Source organism: Mixophyes fleayi, chromosome 3 (genome assembly GCF_038048845.1).
Source record: "Mixophyes fleayi isolate aMixFle1 chromosome 3, aMixFle1.hap1, whole genome shotgun sequence".
Lineage (NCBI taxonomy): Eukaryota > Metazoa > Chordata > Amphibia > Anura > Limnodynastidae > Mixophyes > Mixophyes fleayi.
This window is the reverse complement of record NC_134404.1, coordinates 2711988-2737226: the sequence shown is the minus strand read 5'-3', so window position 1 is coordinate 2737226 and position 25239 is coordinate 2711988. Positions and strand designations below refer to the sequence as shown.

At 43.0% G+C, this 25239-nt stretch overlaps 1 protein-coding gene across 1 annotated transcript in view; it reads right to left on the bottom strand.

Moving 5' to 3' along the window:
- LOC142142546 (uncharacterized) overlaps positions 1 to 25239 on the bottom strand; it is a 144595-nt gene that overhangs the window by 115493 nt on the left and 3863 nt on the right. The window contains exons 2-5 of the mRNA XM_075200424.1: positions 19167 to 19330; positions 13907 to 14158; positions 12044 to 12200; positions 9266 to 9329 (exon numbers count right to left, since the gene is read on the bottom strand). Of these exons, the coding sequence (XP_075056525.1) occupies positions 9266 to 9329; positions 12044 to 12200; positions 13907 to 14158; positions 19167 to 19330 (637 nt within the window). The remainder of the gene's footprint in view (positions 1 to 9265; positions 9330 to 12043; positions 12201 to 13906; positions 14159 to 19166; positions 19331 to 25239) is intronic.

Genomic DNA, 25239 nt, shown 5'->3' with positions numbered 1-25239 from the left:
CAAGATGCAGTAGGCACTCTCCCCTAAAGGGAGTGAGCAATTAGTGAGAATACCCCTTCGGGGTTATTGTGCTCCTCTTAGGCGGCCGGGCATCAGCCATACCCAATCTATTGGGGCGGAGTTTATAGCTCATGGGTGTGTTATAGGGGCTGATTGGTCTGCTTATATTGGCCACCTCTTCTCAATATATTGAACATTTTAATAAATGCTGACCTTTCATTTTAGCCAAAACAAGTCTCTGTGGGCCTGATTCCATAGTGATCTTATCTGCCATTTTTTGCTTATCTTAAGCAAATCCACTCTGTGCATGCTCAGAAAAGGGAGATAAGAAGCAAAATCCACTGCATAAGTGAAGAATTTCTTAAGTTAAGATTAAAATCCATCTTAACTTCACTCTTATCTCCCCGTTTCTTCTTAAAGATAAGCAGACAGCCCAGGGGTATCTTGGATATGTTAAAAGAAGGGTGGGAGCAGCAAGGTCCCAGGGAGCCAAATCTGGTCCAATTTGTGTCCCAAATGTATGAGAGGCTAGGAAATATAGAGCCCATTGTGCAGCAACATGTAAAAGAGGCTCAGGAACGACAGAGGAAAAAGTTATGATAAAAGTGCTGTTGTTCAATCTTTTAAGCCTGGGGACAAGGTCCTAGTCCTGGTTCCTACCCAGGAAAGCAAACTTTTCACCCATTGGCAGGGTCCATATGAAGTTCTAGAGGCTGTCGGTCCTGTCAATTACAGAGTCCACCAGTTAGGTAGGAGAAGGGAGGAGCAAATATATCATGTTAACCTCCTCAAACCCTGGCATGATGAGGAAACCTCTCCTCAGGTAGTGAGTACTGCCATTGAAAAGTCTGAAGTGCCCATAGAGCCAGCTTTGTCCATTCAGCAGGGACAACAGACTGAAGAAATGATTCGCCGGAACAGGGATGTCTTCTCTTTCATTCCTGGGCGCACTACCTTCATCGAACACGACATTGTCACTGCACCAGGAGTCATTGTAAAGCAGAAGCCGTATCGTATTCCAGAAGCTAGAAGGGTGGACTTGAGAAAGGAGGTCGAGAAGATGCTCCAGTTAGATGTGATTGAAGAGTCCACTAGTGAGTGGAATAGTCCCATTGTGCTTGTCCCGAAACCCAATGGGACAATTAGGTTCTGCAATGACTTTAGGCGCCTAAACAGTATGTCGCAGTTTGATGCCTATCCGATGCCACGTGTGGATGAACTAGTGGAAAATCTTGCTGGTAACAATTATTTAACAACCTTTGATCTAACAAAGGGTTATTGGCAAGTTCCCCTGACTTCCACAGCCAAGCCAAAGACTGCATTTTCCACCCCTGATGGTCTCTATCAACATAAAGTCTTACCCTTTGGGTTGCATGGGGCACCTGCCACCTTCCAAAGGGCCATGAATAAACTGCTACGACCTCACACAGCTTATGCAGCCGCTTACCTGGACGATATAGTGATTTATACCCCAGACTGGGGATCACATTTAGCCAAAGTTGAGGCGGTCTTAGCTTCATTAAGGTCAGCGGGGTTAACAGCTAACCCAGAGAAATGTGCCATAGACATGAGAGAAGCCAAATATCTGGGGTACGTTGTTGGTCGAGGGCGTGTGAAACCCCAGCTAGATAAAGTGGAGGCAGTCAAAAATTGGGCAAGACCAGGAAAAAAGTCGCAGTTAAGAACCTTTTTAGGCTTAGTAGGTTACTACAGGCGGTTTGTAAGCTTCGCCACTAGAGCTGCTCCACTAACGGACATGTTAAAAAAAAAGTTGTCCAGATAGATTAACCTGGTCTGACTCTGCAGAAACCGCCTGGTCTGATCTTCGGTTAGCTCTTTGTTCCTCCCCAGTTCTACAAGCACCGGATTTTACCCAGAGGTTCTTCCTCCAAACTGATGCTTCTGTTGTTAGCTTAGGTGCAGTCTTATCACAGGAGAAGAATGGAGTAGAAAATCCTGTCCTATACCTAAGTCGTAAGTTGCTTCCAAGGGAACAAAAATATGCCACTGTGGAGAAAGAATGTCTCGCCATAAAATGGGCTACAGAAGCTCTGCGCTATTATCTCCTTGGCAGAGAGTTCACCTTAATAACAGACCATGCACCATTGAGATGGATGCAGAACAACCGGGAGGTAAATGCCAAGGTAACCCGCTGGTTCTTGGCACTACAACCTTTCAAGTTCTCAGTAAAACATAGACCTGGGATTCTGCACAAGAATGCAGATGCATTGTCCGAAAATATGCGCTCCTCGCGAAGTCCGCAACCCCCTACTTGGAGACGCTAGGGGGAGGGATATGTAACAAAAGGAGGCATTTAGCTGGCAATATGCAGAGAAAGCAGGGAAATAGAGTAAAACATTTGTGCAGTAACGCACCTAGATTCAATGTAAAGACTTATGTATGAAAAGCAATAGTTTAAGTTTGGTTAACTTACATGATTTGAAATCCTTCCTCTCTGCAAACAGACAGGGTGTGTCTGTCTGTTAGTGCAAACAGAGCCAGTGATGGGCGTTTCCTTTTAAAGAGAAGGTGGGTGTGTCACCTGTCCATCAAGCTAAGGCTGGGGGAGGATTATCAGGTATAAATGCTTGTTTGTATCACTTGTTCAGAAAGACCAACGCTGGGGTAGCTGGCTGGTCCTGAGAGAGAGCTAGTCTATGTATAGCTAGCGTTTAGGGTCTCCAAGTATTGCTGTGAAATCTGTACGGTGTCAAAACATTTACCATCCTGACAATAAAACTACATAAAAAGGAAGAAGTTGTTCGCGTGTGCTTCTGCAGTAGCGGGCTCTTGCCACAATATATAATGTGTAAGTGTGTGATATTAATACATATATAATGTGTGAGTGTGTGATAGTAATACATACATAATTTGTGAGTGTGTGATTTTAATACATATATAATGTGTAAGTGTGTGATATTAATACATATATAATGTGTAAGTGTGTGATATTAATACATGTATAATGTGTGAGTGTGTGATATTAATACATATATAATGTGTGAGTGTGTGATATTAATACATATATAATGTGTGAGTGTGTGATATTACTACATATATAATGTGTAAGTGTGTGATATTAATACATATATAATGTGTAAGTGTGTGATATTAATACATGTATAATGTGTGAGTGTGTGATATTAATACATGTATAATGTGTGAGTGTGTGATATTAATACATATATAATATGTGAGTGTGTGATATTAATACATGTATAATGTGTGAGTGTGTGATATTAATACATATATAATGTGTGAGTGTGTGTGTAACACACTTGCCTGTTCCTGGCTCCTGTTCTTCGTGGATTGCAGTGTCTTCCAGTTTCCAGTGACTTCCTGTGTGCTGATCTCTGCCTGTTTGACTTGCCTGGTTCTCCTATCCCTGTGTACCGACCCGGCTTGCTGACCATTCTCCTATTCTTGTGACCCGTGTACCGAACCTGGCTTGTTGACTCCGAGTTGCCTTCTGATTCTGCCTGACTCCATTCCTGTGTACCGAACCGGCTTGTTTGACTCCGCTACCTCCACTTCACTCCGCTGTACTACATCTTGGGGCGAACCTGAGGACCGCGACCTGCGACTCCTGGCAGCAAAGCCCACCCCGCCTTGCGGCGGTTCTTGGTGAACACCGGGGAGATCGTTAGACTCCGCACCTCAGGTAAGCCAGCGCTAATCAAGATTAGTAATAGAAGTATCCAGAATCTGTTACAGTTTGCTCTGACCATGGATACCACAGCTAAAGATCTGTTGGAGCATTTAGTAGGAAGGATGGATAAGCAAAAAGCTAACCAAGAGCAACTTTTAAAATTCCTAAATAGTCTATCTGCTCGGTTGGATGTTGTCCAGAACACCCTAGTTGCTGGTGGATCACCTGGGCCGGCAGTGGCCCCTGTACCTCAGGCCGCATCAGCAGCATCTTCCTCACAGTTACGGTTACCTAACCCACCCAAGTTCAATGGAGACCCCAAGTATTGCAGAGGATTTTTAAATCAATGCTCCATACAATTCGAGCTTCTACCAGGGAACTTCCCTTCTGAAAAAACGAAAGTGGCCTATGTGATTTCGTTATTGTCCGGGCAAGCCTTAGTATGGGCTTCCCCAATATGGGAGAGGGACGACCCAATTCTACATAACTTCAGTGTCTTTTTATCCACTTTCAAGAAAATATTTGATGAGCCAGGAAGGGTGTCCAATGCCGCTTCAGGCTTATTACGTCTCCGCCAGGGAAACCAGTCTGTGGGACAGTATGCAGTCCACTTCAGAACTATGGCCTCTGAACTTCGCTGGAACGATGAGGCCCTAGTAGCTATGTTCTGGCAGGGCCTGTCAGACCGAATCAAAGACGAGCTGGTATCTCAGGAACTCCCTACGTCTTTGGATGATATTATCTCCCTCTGTGTCAAAGTTGATTTGCGTTTCAAGGAACGCAATTCCGAGAAGGAACAGTCTCGGGGTAGTATGATTCGCTTGGCTCCCAACTTCCAAACCCCTGTTCTTCCTCCTGAAGAACCCATGCAACTGGGGAGGTCCCGCCTGTCAGCCGAAGAAAGAGAGAGGAGATTTCGGAACAAGTTGTGTTTATATTATGGAGAGAGCGGACATCTTCTGAGTTCTTGTTCTAAACGCTCGGGAAACGACAGGGCCTAACGAGTTCTGGAGCTGTATCATTGGGCCTCTTTTCTCAGTGTCAGTCAGTTCCCAGTAGTAATGATTGCCTGTCTATTCCCATTTCCCTTCAGTTAGGACAAAAGACTTTCCCGCAGTTGGCTCTTCTTGATTCCGGAGCCGCAGGAAATTTCATTTCTGCCACAGTAGTTAAACAATTCGCTATTCCCACACAAGCTTTGGAACAACCCATCTCTCTGATGGCCATTGATGGGGGAAGAATTCCTGAGGGGTCCATTCTGGTACGCACTATTCCCCTACTGCTTCAGATAGGAGCGCTTCATCGGGAGAAGATTTCTTTTCTAGTAATTCAGAGGTCTACCAACCCAGTCATCCTAGGACTCCCATGGCTTCGTTTCCACTCCCCCACCTTGGACTGGAAATCAGGTCACATATTGTCCTGGGGACAGTCCTGCTTCTCTCACTGCCTACAGAGAGTGGTTCCTTCGAATAGTCCCAGACGTTCCCAAGAAATTCCTGTGACTCTTTTGCCTGAACCATATCAAACTTTCTCTGATGTTTTTTTGTCAACAAGAAGCCACTAGACTTCCCCCTCACAGAATCTGGGACTGTGGCATTGATCTGATACCTGGTAAACCCATTCCCAGGGGCCGTGTTTACCCCCTTTCCCTCCCAGAGTCTAAGGCTATGGAGGAGTACATCCAAGAAAATCTAAAAAGGGGCTTCATCCGCAAGTCTGCCTCCCCAGCTGGGGCTGGCTTCTTCTTCGTAAAAAAGAAAGATGGGGGCCTCCGCCCTTGCATTGATTACAGAGGCCTGAATGCCATTACCGTTAAAAATCGGTATCCACTGCCACTGATTTCCGAATTATTTGACCGGATTAAGGGTGCCACCATCTTTTCTAAACTTGACCTCAGAGGAGCGTATAATCTCATACGCATTAAGGAGGGGGATGAATGGAAGACGGCGTTCAACACCCGAGATGGCCACTTTGAATACCTGGTCATGCCCTTCGGGTTATGCAATGCCCCGGCCATCTTTCAGGGCTTTATGAATGAGCTGTTTCAAGACCTCTTGTATCAATCTGTAGTCATCTACTTGGACGACATTCTCATCTTTTCTCAAGATCTAGCATCCCATCGCACTCATGTATTGGAGGTCCTCTCTCGTATCCGAGAAAATCATCTATTTTGCAAATTGGAGAAATGCACCTTCGAGCAGAAACAAATTCCCTTCCTGGGATATGTTATTTTTGGCACCGGTCTACAGATGGATCCCACGAAATTGAAAGCCATACTTGACTGGCCCCAACCTTCGGGCCTTAAGGCCACTCAACGCTTCCTAGGATTCTCCAACTATTATCGTCAATTTATCAAAGGGTACTCTTCTCTCGTGGCTCCCATCACAGCATTAACCCGCAAATCTGCTGATGCTGGTATTTGGTCCAAGGAGGCTATCCAAGCCATTATATTATTAAAGTCTCTTTTTTCATCTGCACCCATTCTTCAACAGCCGGATTGTTCACGTCCTTTTGTCCTGAAGGTAGATGCCTCTTCTGTTGGCACAGGAGCCGTACTATCACAGCGAAGCCCTTCTGGAAAACTTCATCCCTGCGGATTCTTTTCCAGTCGCTTTTTACCTGCTGAGAGGAATTATGGGATTGGCGACAAAGAGCTCCTGGCCATCAAGTTGGCTCTCTCCGAATGAAGACATCTACTAAAAGGAGCGCAATTTCCTATCACCATATATACCGACCATAAGAATTTGCTTTACTTACGCACTGCTCGATGTCTAAACCCTCGACAAGCAAGGTGGTCCTTATTCTTCACATGCTTTGATTTCAACATCACTTTTCACTCGGGATCTAAGAATACAAAGGCAGACGCCTTATCTCGCTCTTTTGATCCAGCCGACATGGAATCCTCAGAAGATAATAAATTCATTGTAAATCCATGTCAAGTATTGGCAGCTACACACCTGAAAAAGGGTTGTCCTCCGGGCAAAACATTCATCTTGCCACATCTACGCACCCGGCTTCTTCACTGGGCTCATCACTCACTCTTCTCTGGGCATGCCGGCATTCGCAAGACCTGGGACTTATTGTCCCGAAGTTACTGGTGGCCTTCCTTGCTGGAGGATGTGAAGAGATTTGTTGCTGCTTGTTCCAAATGTGCTCAACACAAGACCTTTAGGAACAAGCCTTATGGATGCTTGCTCCCATTACCCATTCCTGATTACCCGTGGTCTCAGATCTCCATGGATTTTATCACGGACCTTCCTCCTTCCAAATCCTGTACTGTGGTGCTTGTGGTCACGGATCGCTTCTCTAAAACAGCCCACTTTATTGCTCTTAAAGGCATTCCTTCTTCCTCCTCCTTAGCCGATATTTTTATTCAAGAAATATTTCGCCTCCACGGCTGTCCTCAACATATTGTCTCCGATAGGGAATCACAATTCATATCAAAATTTTGGCGGTCTTTTTGCAATAAATCCGGGATTAAGCTTGACTTCTCTTCCGCATATCATCCCCAGTCCAATGGGGCTACTGAGAGAACCAACCAAGAATTAGAGAAATTTCTAAGAATATTTATCTCTAGTAACCAAGACAACTGGGTGGACCTTCTCCCTTGGGCCGAGTTCGCCCATAACAACCATTTCCATGAGGCCATATCTAACTCCCCCTTTTTTGTTCTTTATGGCTGCCATCCTAGGCTACCCACCTTCTCTCAAATCTCATCTTCTGAAGTTCCGGCGGTGGACTCTCGGTTTCGTAACTTCTCCGCTATTTGGGAACAGACCAAGATAAATTTAAAGAAAGCAACCACTCGTTCCAAGAAATTCTATGATAAAAGGAGAATGACTCCAAGTTTTTCAGTCGGTGACAGGGTATGGCTATCCACCCAGAACATTCGTTTAAAGGTTCCCAGTAAAAAAATTCTCGTAAAGTTCAAGGTGCCATACAGTTCTTGGTGGATTGGAAGGGTTACGGCCCTGAGGAGCGCTCATGGGTAAGAGCCATTGATCTGCATGCTCCCCGTCTACTTAAATCCTTCCATAAAAAAATTCCTTTGAAACCCTATTAGGTGTTCGGAGTCCACCTTTATGGCAGGGGGTACTGTAACACACTTACCTGTTCCTGGCTCCTGTTCTTCGTGGATTGCAGTGTCTTCCAGTTTCCAGTGTCTTCCTGTGTGCTGATCTCTGCCTGTTTGACTTCCCTGGCTCTCCTATCCCTGTGTACCGACCCGGCTTGCTGACCATTCTCCTATTCTTGTGACCCGTGTACCGAACCTGGCTTGTTGACTCCGAGTTGCCTTCTGATTCTGCCTGACTCCATTCCTGTGTACCGAACCGGCATGTTTGACTCCGCTACCTCCGCTTCACTCCGCTGTACTACATCTTGGGGCGAACCTGGGGACCGCGACCTGCGACTCCTGGCAGCAAAGCCCACCCCGCCTTGCGGCGGTTCTTGGTGAACACCAGGGAGATCGTTAGACTCCGCACCTCAGGTAAGCCAGCGCTAATCAAGATTAGTAATAGAAGTATCCAGAATCTGTTACAGTGTGATATTAATACATGTATAATGTGTGAGTGTGTGATATTAATACATATATAATGTGTGAGTGTGTGATATTAATACATGTATAATGTGGGAGTGTGTGATATTAATACATGTATAATGTGTGTTTATATTATTAGATCTTATATCAGCAAAAGGATTTTCTCAAGTACATCGTTACACCTCACTTGAGACTTGAGACTAAATTGTTCTTAGTGAGTTAACATTTTTCATACTTTTTATATATTTTAATATCTGGAAGAAGATTTCCTCAGATTAAGTTAAGTGATTCTCTTTATATCAGGACCTTTATTCTGGACCTGTTACATACACTACGGTGATTTTACTGATATATAAAGAAGCTGTATCTGGCTTAGTGTAGTAGTACAATATATATTGAAACATGCTGTTTATGATGTCCTTACTGATGTATATTTTACTTATTTTCTTTAACTCTGCATATTAATGTGTGTCATAGTATTTTTTAGAATAAAAAATATTATTGTTTAAGCAAGACAATATATATAGAATTTAATTTGTATTAATTAGTGTTTTATACATGTGTTATATTTTTGTGTCTTTGTTAATAAGGTATTATCTCCAAGTGTGAAAACAAATCACATGTACACACCTTAGACTCTCTGTTGTACTAAGTAAATATCAGTGCTGAGCAGACTGAGATCCAGCAGTGATCCCAGAGGGATTCTTACACTCACCTCACTAAAGAGGGAAACTAAATGTAACATGAAATGGGAAACGCTGGATCTCTGTCAGACTGATGTGAATTATACATATTCCCTGTACAGCACTGTGTAGTATGACTGACTCTATATAAGTAAACAATAATAACAATAATATATAATGCTAATCTTTAATGATATGGGTAACGGACATGGATAATCACTTCTGATGAAAATGCTGGTTATGCAGTGAAACGCGTGGTATTTACTCCCTGTGATTGTAGACAGATACACTGACCGACATTAATACAGAGGGAGTGGACAACCTTTTAGGAAACACATGTTATAGCAGGAAACAATGTAGACCTACAAACACTGCTTTAATATTCATAATTACCTTGAAATTGCAGATGTATTCCTAGCCCAGGAATCACTGATTCTCCTGACTGGTTCTTATTACACTGTGAGAACAAATGAGAACATATCTTACATTATTACCTGGGCAATTATTAACATAGCACAGTGACAGAGACTACACTGTACAAATAAACACTGATGGGACATCTATGGGAAATATATCAAAACATTTATATAACTAAGGACTAGAAGGATAAACCTACATATGACTATGTTACCATATAGGTAATTGTTTAAATAAAATAATGTTATGCGTGGCATGAGCAAGGGAAAATTGTCTGAAATAATATAGTATAGATATAGATAATCTAATATATAAATGCTTAGTGGCGTCTGTGTGTGAAAAAAAAAAAACAAGTTGCAGCGCCACCTGCTGGGCAGAGTTATACACTGACCGACTAAATTCTTAGTGTGTGTGGGGAAAAAAATTCAAAAAGGGCTGAAATTTGGTAGGGCTCAAACTCATTTTCATGAGGTAATTTTACCTCATGAACACACATGTGTAGAGGCGTGCGTTAGTGTGTGTGTGTGTGTGTGTGTGTGTGTGTGTGTGGAAAAAACTATTTTCTCAGAAAGGGCTCATCCAATTGACCTGAAATTTGGTATACTGACATTATTTGACAAAAAAATTAGAATAGTGAAGTCAGTTAACTTCCATCATCCCCCCTTCCCCCCGTGGGAGGGGTAGTAAAGGCTAAATTTACGAGTTGAGGGAACAAACTCATTTTCGTGAGGTAACTTTACGTCATGAACAGACATTAAAAAGGGCGCTTGCGTCGGGAACTAACGCTCTTCCCCTGAGGAGGCCTGGGCTAGGTCCAAATGCATGACAAGAACCTTTTAAAGACCTTAAGTAGCTTGATTTGACTAGAATGCATGAGTATCATGCACGAGTTAACTTGTAGTATATATGTATGTAGTATAGTAAGGAGTAGATGAAGAAGCCTGAATGTAGTAAATATAGTTAAGTAAAGCAGCTTGTACAGGTTTGTATAGAGAGGTGTATTTGTGTTTATTTGCGTGACTGAGTCCTTGTGAAGCAAGTTGTCCTTGTATATACCAGTAGCTAATGCGATTAGGTCATAAAACCAGAGTGTACAATAGTTAGTTAAAAACAAAACTCAACAGATGTGTAACTAGAACAAGTGAGGAGAAGACATCCTACACTTATGGCTCCTTCCTTGTCATCTGGAGATGAAATGGCTTCAAGAACAATTTGGACTAATATTATAGGTCAAATTATATTGAACCGATATATAGACATCAAAAACACCTTTTATGACCCCTGTTGCTTCAAAGGCATCTGGAAGATAACTCAGAGAAGATTATATTGTGTGAAAGACAAGAAATACATGGTGGGAAAAATCTAAATCCCACAGTAGTATGGTAGAAGTGTGGTATAAATATGAGAGGCCGTGACAAGATAGTTCAATAAGTTCAGTAGTTGGAGGTGAAACAGAGAGAATGATGGATCTGACATCTAAAGGAAAAGGTTTATATACATATATATATATATATATATATATATATATATATATTTACGCTCATATTCTTGAAAGGATATAATATGCATATTAACTGTTCAGTGTTGTAATATAGTTTTTTTGTGCTTTGTATTATGTAAGGAAGTATAATTAATTAGAAGACTTATTATCATTGTATTTTTTTATTTTGCATTTTGTATAACCGAAAATAAAGTAAAGTAAATCAAAACTGCATACAAATATATTTATAGATCGCAAAGGTTTGGACAGATAAAATTCTGCATAGTCAATGAGCCACGGTAATATATCTGTGTATATAGTATATTTATTATTGCATGGATTGTAGTTATATAGAGTATTCTTCCTTTTTAAAAACACATGAGCCAGTTAAATGCACATACGTGATAAATGTGTCTATATAATGTATGATTGGACTACAAGTAATTTCGCCTTTAGTTTATGAGCCAACCAATTGTAAGCCTGATATATATATATATAAGATTCTGCAGCAACAACTGAACAATACAAGTTTTAATGATGACCCAAATAGCAGATAGAAAAATCCATATTCATTTATATAATGAATTAAATTAGTTTTTCCAATGGCTTACACTTTGTATGTTAATGTTTATTGAATAGGAGTATTTCAAAGGCAAACAAATTGGTCCCTGGGAATGGTGTCGACTTTGTATAACAGTTATATGTATTAACGATCTCATAAAGAGTAATTTGATATGATTTCAACAAGCAATAAATGTAAATATTTGATTGGTCGCTGTGAGTTCCCACACACTGTTAGTTATAATCACCTCCTGCAAATTACTATCAGTGGATATAAAGAAAAATGACGGTGAATATCTGAATCTATCTACATTGGTGGTGTACGTATCTCAGTACAGCTGGAGTATGAACCTGGCGCTTCCTGATTACCGGAATAGTCTTAGTAGGATGTAAGTGTTGGTAATTATATGTTTACACAACACTTATGGAACCCACCGCATGGAAAACGTGGACAACAGTCACATTCAGACCACTGTGACACTGAGGATTTGTGATAAAACATCCACAGTTATTACCAGATTATAAAGACACAATAAGGTGGCCCAGAGTTACTGTATATATAGATATATAGATTATATATGTTCCCTCTGCCTCAGGTAGTTTATCTCTTAGTGTCTCCCTTGTGTTCCTGATGTGAGATATAAAAGTACTAGTTGTACCTCATGCTCCACTCTCTCAGTCACTCTTTAGATACAATAACCCCTCTCACTTACCCCAGTACATCCGTCACTGATATTACAGAGACGCACGTCACAGAATATATACACTGCATCGTATCCTCGGAATAAGGATGAATTGATTTGGATGATGTCCAAAAGACTGTCTCCATTCATCATCACTGAGGTTGGAACATCACCAGAAACTCCACAGCTGTTAATAGAAAACAAATAACTTGATCTATGATCAGATTCTCATCTCGTTTATTTGTACGGTGCAAAATTCTGTAGCTCCGGACATTGAAGTTACAGGAACACTAATTAAACATAATAGCAAATCATGTGAGAGCAAACCAAGTAAATATCATACAAGTACATATATATATATATATATATATATATATATATATATATATATATATATATATATATACATGTAGCACATATACATATACAAATTCCATATGTACAAATTAAACATATTATCAAAACACTCTCTGAAATATAAATAATTAAACAAAAAACAAACAGGTACATAGAGGGTACAGACATGAGACATAGGGCTGAGAGACCCAGCTCATGAGAGCTTAAAATCTAGAAGGAGGGGGAGACAATAGGATCATATGAGACATGAATGGGCATGGAGGGAGCAAGAAGAGTAGTCTAACTGGGGGTAGGGTAGGTAATAGTGAAGTAGTGATGAGGCCGGTTTTGAGAGAGTCGTTGAACGAATGGCAGTTGGTGACAGTCTGGTCGGACAAGGCCGGAGATCCAAAGGTGGAGAGCATTGTGGGAGAGGTCGCGGTGTGAGAGGTGATTATTAGAGGGAAGGAGAGGCACAGGTCTGTGGTGGAGCAGAGTGGTCATGTTGGGGTGTATCTCTTCATGGAGGTTAGATATGTATGAAGAGGAAGCACTGGTGAGGGCTTTGTAGGTGCGTATGAGCAGCTTGAAGTTAATGGAAGGAATGGAGGAAATGGGGAGCCGGTGGAGGGATATGAAGAGTGGAGCAGTGGATAAAGAATTGCTTCATTCAGGATGAATTGTATAGAGGAAAGCCAGGGGAGGGCAAGGCCAGCGAATAATAGATTGCACTAGTCAATGCAGAGTTTTGTCTATGTCCTAAATGAGCAAGGGGCATATTCTAACAATGTTACAAGGGGGAGACAACAAAACTGTGGGAAGAACTGGATTTGGGCAGTAAAGTTTAATGCAAAGTCATTGATAACAAGACAGTGGGAATGGGGAGCATGATGTTGTCAGTTAGGGAGACAAGAAGAGAGGTAGTGACACTAGTAGAGGGAAAGACGATAAGTTCTGTTTAGGAAATGTTAAGCTTGAGGGCCAAAAACACCTTGAGTGACATCAAGAGATAAAGGAAGAGGAGGGCAGCATGCATCAGAGGTAGAGACATTTAAAGTGTGATAATAAAGGTATGAGGCAAAACAGGGAGTGAAATGTGTCCAGGGGGAGAAGAGGATGACCGCCAGTGTTGAATATGGCAGCAGTGGTCAAGGAGTATGATCATGGAGAAGTCAACCTTCTAGGAGATCATTGGTCACTTTGGTGAGGAAAGTTTAAGTGGAGCGAAGGGTTCTGAAACCAATGGCTTTAGGATACAGTTTTAGAAGAGAAATTGGGTCAGGTAGTTGTAGATAAGTCGTTCTCACCTAATACATACAATTTGCTGTTAGGGAAACAAGTTTGGTATCAGTGTGGTCTCATTATGACGTGGGCCTGGAGTTTGTCTTCTCAATTTGTCTATAAAAATCGTATTTTCACAAGCACATAAATGAAGTTTTATTTTATTGAGGAGCAACTTTCAAAATGTGCAGTATAACCTCATCTCCATCGGTTAATACCCATCAGTCTGTGTAACATTGTCAAGACCAGAGAATTACACAAGACATGTTGACTTACCCTCCACTTACAAGCGGCACAGGATTGGGGTCATTACGGTCACTGGTGGGAGAGGCAAAACACGTCTCTGCCCTTAAAGCAAATACATTTCCATCTGCGTCTGGAGAATACAACGCGAGATAGACATATGATCCAACAACCACTTTGTCATCTGGTGTTATTGGAGTGGTGTATGCAGCATCCTTATACGCAACCATGGTGACATTATAAGAGTTGTGTCCATCATATGGCGGAGTTTGTATAATTACTGTACTGTAAAAAAAAAAAAAAATTACAATTTACAGTATGTTTACAAAATCACTGTCTTTTACATAACTTGTACAGGTTCCCATAGTATCACACAGTCCTCTATATGATTGTATAGCTCCAGCCTGTGAGACAATACAGCTACATGACAGGTTTATAATTGTAGCTGTTACATGTTCCTATGAAAAATACATGAAGTGAAATTAAATGCAAAAGTGATCCAAACATATTCTGCACCTTATCAGCCAGATCCATTGTTACATTTTCTCTGTCTGTTATTTTTATTAGAATAAATAGCATTTTATTCATCACAAAGCTGAAAACATAGAAGAAGTTATAGACAAATGACACTGTGATGATGGTTTGGTGACAGTCCTGCATTTAGTGACACGTAGAAGGACTGATGGTGTTGGATGAGGGGTAATAGGACATAGTACAGACATACTGGAATATAAATGTAAATCCTAAAGGCTGGATGTATATTACATCTTCATATCATATTAATAAAATAAAGGAAACTAACACTTCTTCCCAACCACTATTGCACAGGCTGAGCGTGTCACAGTCTGTGGTTCCTAATGCAAAAGATTCAGGGATATTGGTAACGGAAATCACACTGACCTACCCTGCTGACCTACCTCAAACTAGCAGACTACCTCCCAGATCTTCTTTATCAAACACTTTCCTTTCAATTTCTCCCCTTTCAGAATGTTCCTTAGAATCAGTGCAGATAAATCCCACTGGCTCCTTATATTCCCCAAATATCCCCCAATGAGACTAGTGCTGCACTTATCACACTGCTGTATTATCAATCCTAATTACGTTGCTGAATCTAGAAATGAAACCTATATATACACACACACACACATATATATATATATATATATATATATATATATATATATCTCTATAATATAAAAGCCTAGCGGCATGTGTTAGTCTGTGTGTGAAAAAAACAAAACAAGCTGCAGCGCCACCTGCTGGGCGGAGTTATACACCGACCTACTAAATTCTTAGCATTATCTAATATATAAAAGTAAAAGCCTAGCGGCATGTGTTAGTGTGTGTGTGTGTGTGTGTGTGTGTGTGTGTGTGGAAAAAACTATTTTCTCAGAAAGGGCTCATCCAATTGACCTGAAATTTGGTATACTGACATTATTTGACAAAAAAATTAGAATAGTGAAGTCAATTAACTTCCATCATCCCCCCTTCCCCCCCGTGGGAGGGGTAGTAAAGGCTAAATTTACGAGTTGAGGGCACAAACTCATTTTCGTGAGGTAACTTTACCTCATGAACAGACATTAAAAAGGGCGCTTGCATCGGGAAGTAACGCTCTTCCCCTGAGGAGGCCTGGGCTAGGCCCAAATGCATGACAAGAACCTTTTTAAGACCTAAAGTAGCTTGATTTGACTAGAATGCATGAGTATCATGCACGGGTTAACTTGTGTGTATATATATATATATATATATATATATATATATATATATATATATATATATCATGTCTGGCCAATGGGAAATCCTACATAAGTGGGCACATGTGGCCCCTCTATCTGATCCAGGGTCATCTTAACAACATTGTGGGCCACCAGGCAAAGCAGTGCACCGGGGTCCATAACTGTGTGTAAAAAAAAAATAAAGTGACTTTATATATATATATATTAATGACACTTTTTTTTACATGTGCTCAGCATCCCCTTAACTTACCTTCCGGTCTCTTTCTCTTCTTTTTTCTAAGTCCTCGCTCTGTGCTGTGCTCCTTTGTGCTGCGCTCTCAGTGAATGTTGGGCCTGATGACGTCATCATGCCCGATATTCACTGCGAGCGCAGCACGGAAGAGGGGACCAGGGAGGGAGCCGGATCGCCACATGACTTGACCACCTGACCTTAACGGTCAGGTGACCGCAAAAGGTACGTTTTTTTTCTGTTTGTTTGTTTTTTTAGACGGGATTTTTTATTTTCGTCCCACCTCGGTCCCCCTTTCCCGCTAGGGCCCCCGGGCACCCGCCCTTCATGCCCAGTAGGAAAGACTGCCCTGATCTGATCTACTTTTCGTTAAGCTGCCATTGAACACATCAGAATGCAGCACAGATGGGACGTAGATTAGAGCTCATTGACCCCTCTGAGGAGTCACAGGACCACTCCGGGCAGAACAGGGACAATACTCGATGACGCGTAAATGTCAGATAATAGTGAGAACTTTCCCTGTAGCCAGATGTACTCTCCACCTGAGACTGAGTAGGATCATACATATTATTGTCACCACTAAGAACCCATAGTGTATTTATTTATATGTAATCTATATATTAAAGAAGGATTACACATTGTATGGTCGTTGTTACTATTTTGGGTGACAATTTTTAAAATCTTCAAATGGTTTGAGCTCTCTGACTAAAATGTTTGTACTATAAAATAAAATAACATTTTATTGTTTGATTAAAGATCTGGGGGTAAATGTATCAAAGTGGGATTTTGCAAAACCAGCGATTTTCTCTGAAGAGTTGAAACTCGCTGATGTATGAAGCTGAGATTTCATGTAAAATCACCAGAGATGTGCTTCTGTCAAAATCACTATTTCCAAAATTGATAGAGATCAAACTCCCGACTGTTTGCCACTCTGGCGATATAAGTCTCAGATGTATGAAGATGCGATTAAGCGAACTCTGCGGAGTTTGCTTTGAAAATCTCCAGATACAACACGCTGCTTGCTAGCTGCGTGATCAGTAAACACATCACTGGTACACTGTTCTGTCTATAGAGCCAGAGGTCCGGCAGCTGTCAAAAGTTTAAAAATAGATAGAAGAGGGGAAAAACAGCGTGGGGTCCCCCCCGCCCGGCCACTATTAACCCTAGTGCTGCCAGCCTACTGCTGGTTGTGTGAAAATCGGAGGAAAATTTACGTGGGGTCCCCCGATTTTTATGCAACCAGCAAACGGAAAACTAGACTGGGGTGCGTGGCACTATAGCAGGGGGACCCGTGGCAGGGGCCCCCCTGCCATAATGACAACCAACCACAGGCTGGTCCGCCAAAAAAAAGAGCAGGCCCTCCCCTCTAGGGACACCCAGCAAAGTGCTGAAAGCAATGGGGCTATTTGTAACATCACAGAATCCGTGGCCTGATCTTTGGACCTTGTCCTGGATATATTATGGGTCTATATCATGGTCTATATAGATGGTCTCATGGCTCACGTCAATGTCTGCACATCCAGGAGTTGGAGATCTGTAGCTACATGTAATCATACAATACTTGTGCACATTGTGTCTCACTAGTCTACAAATAAAGTGGGACATATATATTGAACATCAGTCCTTCAACAATTCATGAAATGAAGGTAAATAAACTGCAGCGCTCCCAGACACTGACATATAAAGTATCTGAGTGCAGTATGACTGGAGGTAGGTGGTACAGTTAGTAGTCCTCATCATAGGCACCGATACTGCTGCCCACATAGGAGAAATGTCCTCAGCAATAAGTAGTCTAGTTTATCAGACAGAAATGAGTGGTCAGTAACACTTAGCCCTCTCTCCACTTCAAATAATTCCAACTCATGTCTTCATGGACACAGAAATGTGCTCTGCAAGATGAGGCAACAAACTGTAGGACATGGAAGTAAATGTTTCACTCACTGCCTTTTCTTTCAAACATTTAAAAACAAGAAAATATAACAATGCTAAATGGATCTAAAGACCATAAAGGCAATCTAAAATGTTGTCAAAATATTGATTGTATAATAAAACACAAAATCAATCAAAATATATGTAGAACAAATAATAAATAAGAAAAGTGTCTGATAATTGCAGAATAACATCAGAAGCCAGCAGAGTTGGCTCTTATATTAGCTTTATTCTAATATTCTCATTAATATCAGTAAAATGATCAAAAAAAATGTCCTTTAAAAGAACTTATAGTACATAAATATCACATATCCAGTATTTGTTTCAGAACAAGCATTAACATGTTCAAGTCATATCCATAAATCCTCAAATTAATTTTACCGCTGTGTAGTCAGTATTGTCCTTACAGACTTCTCATGCCCCAGAGTACATACTGTATATATCACATGAAGAGACACCCAATACGATGTCAGTGGTGACAGACATCAGCAACTAAAAGTCCCAATAAGTTTCTTCTTTCTGAAATTCCACTACAAGGAGAAATCCCACAGAGCAGAGATAATCTGCACGTTGTGTGGTTAGTGGTCTCCACAGCAATAAGAGCTCACTCTGAGTCACCTCAGATGTTATTCCGCCATTATCAGATGGTTTTAGTATTTATTATTATTCCTACATATATTTTCATTGATTTGATCAATCACTATGTTGGTTGTTCTTTAGATGCCTTCATGGTCTTTAGGTCTGTTTAGTGCTGTTGTATTTCCTCTGTTTTACTTAGTATATTAGCAGGTTAGTGGTGACCTTTGTCCTGACGGCTGCTGGCTCCAATGTACAGTGGGTCAAACAATTATAATTCAAATGTAAGATTTACTGATATATTCTGGCGCCTGTTTTACAGTTGTGTTTCTAATTCTCTATCACATATGTACACAGGGCAGGATTAACGGAATGGAGGCCCCTGGGCAAAGGCGGCCCCCATTACCCCGTGAGGTCCCCCCGTTAGCAGACTGGCTCCCCTGTTAGCCAACCCCCCCCAAGCGCTTACCTTCTCCTGTCACTGCAGTCCTCCTTCCGCGGCGCGCTGTAAGCTGCTTACTGAGGAGATCTCGTGACACTCTCGCGGGATCTCCTCAGTAAGGAGTTTACTGAGCGCCGGAGGAGGAGGACTGCAGTGACAGAGCTCAGCATTGATCGGGCCGGGGGCGCCCCCGCCCCTGTCCCGATCAATAATTCTGCTGAGCTCTGTCAAGGGCCCCCTGGATGCCCGAGGCCCCTGGGCTGTAGCCCAGTTAGACCTCGGGTTAAACCGGCCCTGTATGTACATCATAGTCCTGTGTTACACCATGATTCATGCTGTATGAGGAATAAATTACCCAGTAATATATCTGTATGATCTCACCTCATGTCATTATTAGGATAATAACTTAGACCGTTTAGACCGCCCCATGTGTTCAGGTTGTAGGCGCAGGTAAAGTTGTAGGCGAAAGGATTCTTGGTAATGAGAGGTCCAGCAATTGGATCGATGTGAAGAGTGTTGGTAAAAGAGATCATTGATGAATTAATCTGCATAAAGGAATAGAATGAAGACATGTAAAATAAAACGGCATAATACCACAACTATAACCATGATGTATTTGTTATATATTTCCACCTGGTAGATATGAAGCTTATAGTCACAGTACAGAGGAAGAGAAGGTATCCACACAGTAATCAGGTGGGAGCACAGTACCGGGATCTGTGATCCTCAGATTGTAGTTAGATACATCCGATGGGAGAGTGACTTGTCCAGAGCTATGTGTTCTCCATTCACCATGATGAGGACTCTCTCAGGGTTATATAATATGCTTTGTGCACTAAATGTGTCTTTAGGTAACACACAGGGGACGTAACATAAATACAATACTTTAATAATTAAACATTTTGCTGCATATTAAGCAACTAATGGTCTCTTATTAAGTGTGGGTCTGTCAGCAATGACTGTGGATAATCTATTTACCTGCTCAGCTGCAGGATGTTAGCACCTGGGTATTATAGGGCCACAAGATATCGCTGACAGTGTTATGTGAGTGCAGCTTACACAATGACAGGGCAAGAAGAAGTAGTGTTGACCGGAGCAACAAAGAGGAGAGAACCAGGAGAAGATAACTAGTAATGTTTTTATATATATATCAGGGGGGGGGTGTAGAGCGGGGCGCGGAGTTGATATATTGGGGTTGAGGCGGGGGGAGAGGAGAGGACATGTCATTATTAGGAGGGGGACCAGTAATATCGGATGGGGCCTCACAATACCTGAGAATCCTAATCCTTGCCCATTAGTAACCAATTTTTCCATCCCAGGCCAATCCTGAACCAAGCTGACCTGTGACTACGCCTACAGTCTGGGATTTCCTCCATGGGAAACTAGGACACTATTAAAGAGCTCGCAGGGGGAACTAGAGGGTGTTCCTGGATTACTTGAGCTCGGTGTAGAGTTTTGTCTCTCACAAGTGTCATAGCGAATCATGCGTCTGATCCACAACTTCTGGAGTTGCGCGTGTGTCTGTTCTCCTGGTATGGGGGGGGGACTGGGGTTCAGATCCCTATCACGATCGAGAGAGCATTGGCTGAATGGCTGGCAAATGCGATTGAGACAGACCACTGAGATAATGTAATATGGCTGGGAACAGAGGGGTAAGAGGTGGGAGTTTTGTCTTGCAAGGACCACTTGGATGGGTGTACTGGAGGCACACTGCAAAACTGCTTGTCTGGTCTGCCCTGTGCACCTCAAGTAAAGCCCACCCTGTACTCTTAGGTGATGACTCCACACACTAGAAGTGGCAGAGAGCGCAAGGCATCTGCAGAGGGACCCTGTGTTAATGTCACATACAACCATCAGCCACTGTACACACTTCCCTTACATTCAGTTACTGGGGCAATATCACCAGTAGGTAGGAAATAGAGTGAGAAGCAGGGATTTGGCGTTTGGTTATTGGTAATATGTAGATATGAGCGGGCTCGGATTTCCGAAATCCGAGCCCACCCGAACAGTGCGAATCCGATGGGATCCGAGCACTGTTCGGGAACTTCCGGGCGCCAAACGGAGCCAAACCGAGGCTATGACATCCAAGTCTCGCGTCGGATCTTGCGAAACTCGGATGTCATAAATTCAGCGCTAGCGGCCGCCATCTTCACTCTGGCTGCGATCACTCGTGAGAGAGGTTGCAGTTAGGGAGCTCCTGTCCTAGTTTTAACTATTAGTGTAGCTTTGCTGCTTTGTCCAGTGCTCTGTCCTGCTGAGTCCAGTGGTGCTGTGTCCTGTGCTCTGTCCTGCTGAGTCCAGTGGTGCTGTGTCCTGTGCTCTGTCCTGCTGAGTCCAGTAGTGCTGCCTGTGTCCTGTGCTCTGTTCTGCTAAGGGCATTGTTATTTCAAAGTTATCAAAAAGTTATTAAAAAATAAAAAAAAATTATAAAAAAATTATATAAAAATAATTGTAAAAAAATATAAAAAATGTATTTTAAAAATACTAGGTACTGCTGTATAACTCCAGTCCAGTGGTACTCTCCTGTGCCGCAGATAATTTGTAAAGGCTTTGGCGAGTGTGTGTGGTTTAGGGGTACGCTCTCTTGTGCTGCATATAATGGAGTACAAAAATTTGGAGGATAAAGTAGGGAAAGATCAAGACCCACTTCCTCCTCCTAATGCTGAAGCTGCTGCCACTAGTCATGACATAGACGATGAAATGCCATCAACGTCGTCTGCCAAGGCCGATGCCCAATCTCCTAGAGGGCATTCAAAATCCAAAAACCCAAAGTTCACTAAAATTTGCCAAAAAAGAAAATTGAAAACATCTGAGGAGAAACGTAAACTTTCCAATATGCCATTTACGACACGGAGTGGCAAGGAACGGCTTAGGCCCTGGCCCGTGTTCAGGACTAGTGGTTCAGCTTCACCCAAGGATCTAAGCCCTCCTCCCCCCCCCTCCAAAAAATTTAAAAGAGTTATGCTGTCAGCAACAACACAGCAAACAACTCTGCCTTCTAAACAGATGACATCACAAATCCCCAAGGCGAGTCCGAGGGTGTTGGTGGTTGCGAAGCCTGACCTTCCCATCACTGTACGGGAAGAGATGACTCCATCCACCATTTGCAGCACACCCTCTGCATATGCTGGAAGGATGACCCACAGTGTAGATCCAGATTTGGATAATCAAGGTGTCAAGGAGGCTATTGATGTAGCTGGCGTTGTGGAGGAACTTGACGAGGAGGATGCTGATGTGGTTATTTTAAATGAGGCACCAGGGGTGGAAAAGTTGATGTCCATGGGATGAAAAGCCCATCATCATGCCTGGTCAGAAGACCAAGAAATGCACCTCTTCGGTCTGGAGTTATTTTTATCCCAATCCGGATAACAAATGTATGGTCATATGTAGCTTATGTAAAGCTCAAATAAGCAGGGGTAAGGATCTTGGGCACCTAGGGACATCCTCCCTTATACGTCACCTGAATAACCTTCATAGTTCAGTGATTAGTTCAGGAACTGGGGCTAGGACCGTCAGCAGTCCAGGGACACCTAAATCCCTTGGTCCTGTTGGATACACACCACCAACACCCTCCTCGTCAACTTCCTCCTCAATCTCCATCAGATTTAGTCCTACAGGCCATGTCACCAGCCAGACTGAGTCCTCTTCAATCCGGGATTCATCAGAGGAATCCTGCAGCGGTACGCCTACTACTGCCACTGCTGCTGTTGCTGCTGGTAGTCGGTCATCTTCCCAGAGAGGAAGTCGTAAGACCGCTATGTCTTTCACCAAACAATTGACCGTCCAACAGTCGTTTGCCATGAGCACCAAGTACGACCCATGTCATCCTATTGCAAAGCGGATAACTGCGTCAATAACAGCAATGTTGGTGTTAGACATGCGTCCGGTGTCTGCCATCAGTGGAGTGGGATTTAGACGGTTGATGGAGGTATTGTGTCCCCGGGTACCAAATCCCATCGAGATTCCACTTCACTAGGCAGGCGATACCAAAGATGTACAGAGAAGTACGAACAAGTGTCCTCAGTGCCCTGAAAAATGCGGTTGTACCCACTGTCCACTTAACCACGGACATGTGGACAAGTGGTTCAGGGCAAACGAAGGACAATATGACTGTGACAGCCCACTGGGTAGATGCATCGCCTTACGCAGCAACAGCAGCAGCTGCATCAGTAGCAGTATCTCCACAACGGCTGCTCGTGCCAAGGCAGGCAACGTTATGTATCACAGGTTTTAATAAGAGGCACAACGCTGACAACCTCTTAGAGAAACTGAGGGAAATCATCTCACAGTGGCTTACCCCACTTAGACTCTCCTGGGGATTTGTGGTGTCAGACAACACCAGTAACATTGTGCGGGCATTACATATGGGCAATTTCCAGCATGTCCCATGTTTTGCCCACACCGTTAATTTGGTGGTGCAGCATTACCTGAAGAGTAACAGGGGTGTGCAGGAGATGCTTGCGGTGGCCCGCAAAATTGCTGGACACTTTAGGCATTCTGCCAGTGCCTACCGCAGACTCGACCAACATCAAAAAAGTCTGACCCTGCCCTGCCATCACCTCAAACAAGAGGTTGTGATGCACTGGAACTCCACCCTCTATATGCTGCAGAGGATGGAGGAGCAGCAAAAGGCCATTCAAGCCTACACAGCCACCTACGACATAGGCAAAGGAGTGGGGATGCGCCTGAGTCAAGCGCACTGGAGACTGATTTCCGTGTTGTGCAAGGTTCTGCAGCCGTTTGAACTTGCCACACGAGAAGTCAGTTCCGACACTGCCAGCTTGAGTCAGGTGATTCCCCTGATCAGGCTGTTGCAGAAGCAGCTCGAGAAAGTGAGGGAGGAGCTGGTAAACCATTGCGATTCCACAAAGCATGTAGCTCTTGTGGATGAAGCTCTTCGTACGCTTTGCCAGGATCCGAGGGTGGTCACTCTTTTAAAGTCAGAGGAATACATTCTTTCCACCGTGCTCGATCCTCGGTTTAAAGCGTATGTTGTGTCTCAGTTTCCGGCGGACACAAGTCTACAGCGGTGCATAGACCTGCTGGTCAGGAGAATGTCCTCTGAAGAGGACCGTGACATGCCAACAGCCCCTCCTTTATTTTCTTCCACACCTGTGGCTGCGAGGAAAAAGCTCAGTTTTCCTAAAAGACCCGCTGGCGGGGATGCTGAGAACATCTGGTCCGGACTGAAGGACCTGCCAACCATTGCAGATATGTCTACTGTCGCTGCATTGGATGCTGTCACAATTGAAAAAATGGTGGAGGATTATTTTGCTGACACCATCCAAATAGACATGTCAGACAGTCCATATTGTTACTGGCAGGAAAAAAAGGCAGTTTGGAAGCCCCTGTACAAATTGGCTCTATTTTACCTGAGTTGTCCCCCCTCCAGTGTGTACTTGGAAAGAGTTTTTAGTGCAGCGGGGAACCTGGTCAGTGAGCGGCGAAGGAGGTTGCTTCCTCAGAACGTTGAAAAAATGATATTCATAAAAATGAATTATCAATTTCTCAATCAAGTACAGCACTGCCCTCCAGATAGTACAGAGGGACCTGTGGTTGTGGAGTCCAGCGGGGACGAATTGATAATGTGTGAGGATGAGGAAGTACACACTGAAGGGGGAGAGGAATCAGAGGATGAGCATGAGGACGACATCTTGCCTCAGTAGAGACAGTTTAGTTTGTACAGGGAGAGATGAATAGCTTTTTTTGTGTGGGGTCCCAAACAAACTAATCATTTCAGCCACAGTTTGGTAGGCCCGGTCGCTGAAATGATTGGTTTGTTAAAGTGTGCATGTCCTATTTCAACAACATCAGGGTGCGTGGGAGGGCCCAAGGACAATTCCATCCTGCAACTCTTTTTTTGGCATTATGTGCTCTTTGGGGCTTAGTTCTATCTCCATCAGAGATATTCCTGCAGGCCATGCCACCGGCACAGCTATGTTGGTTTTACACATGCATCCGGTGTCCGCCATCTGTGCAGTGGAATTTAGACTAGTTGAAGGAGGTAGGAGCAGGCAGCTGTGCAGTGGAATTCAGACCTGTTGAGAGTGATATATTGTGGCCCCGGTACCAAATTGGGTACCGGGGCCACTCCACTACGCAGTCCAGATAGATGCGTATCAGATATTAAACTTCATTCAGTGTTGGGGGCAAATCCAAAGTTAATGAAAATGACCTGTCATCGTCAAAAACAAGAGGTATTGACGCACTCGAACTATACCCTGTATATGCTGCAGAGGATGTAGGAGCAGGCAGCTGTGTAGTGGAATTCAGACATGTTGAGGGTGATATATTGTGGCCCCGGTACCAAATTGGGTACTGGGGCCACTCCACTACGCAGTCCAGATAGATGCGTATCAGATATTAAACTACATTCAGTGTTGGGGGCAAATCCAAAAATAATTAAAATGCACTGTCATGATCGAAAACAAGAGGTATTGACGCGCTCGAACTA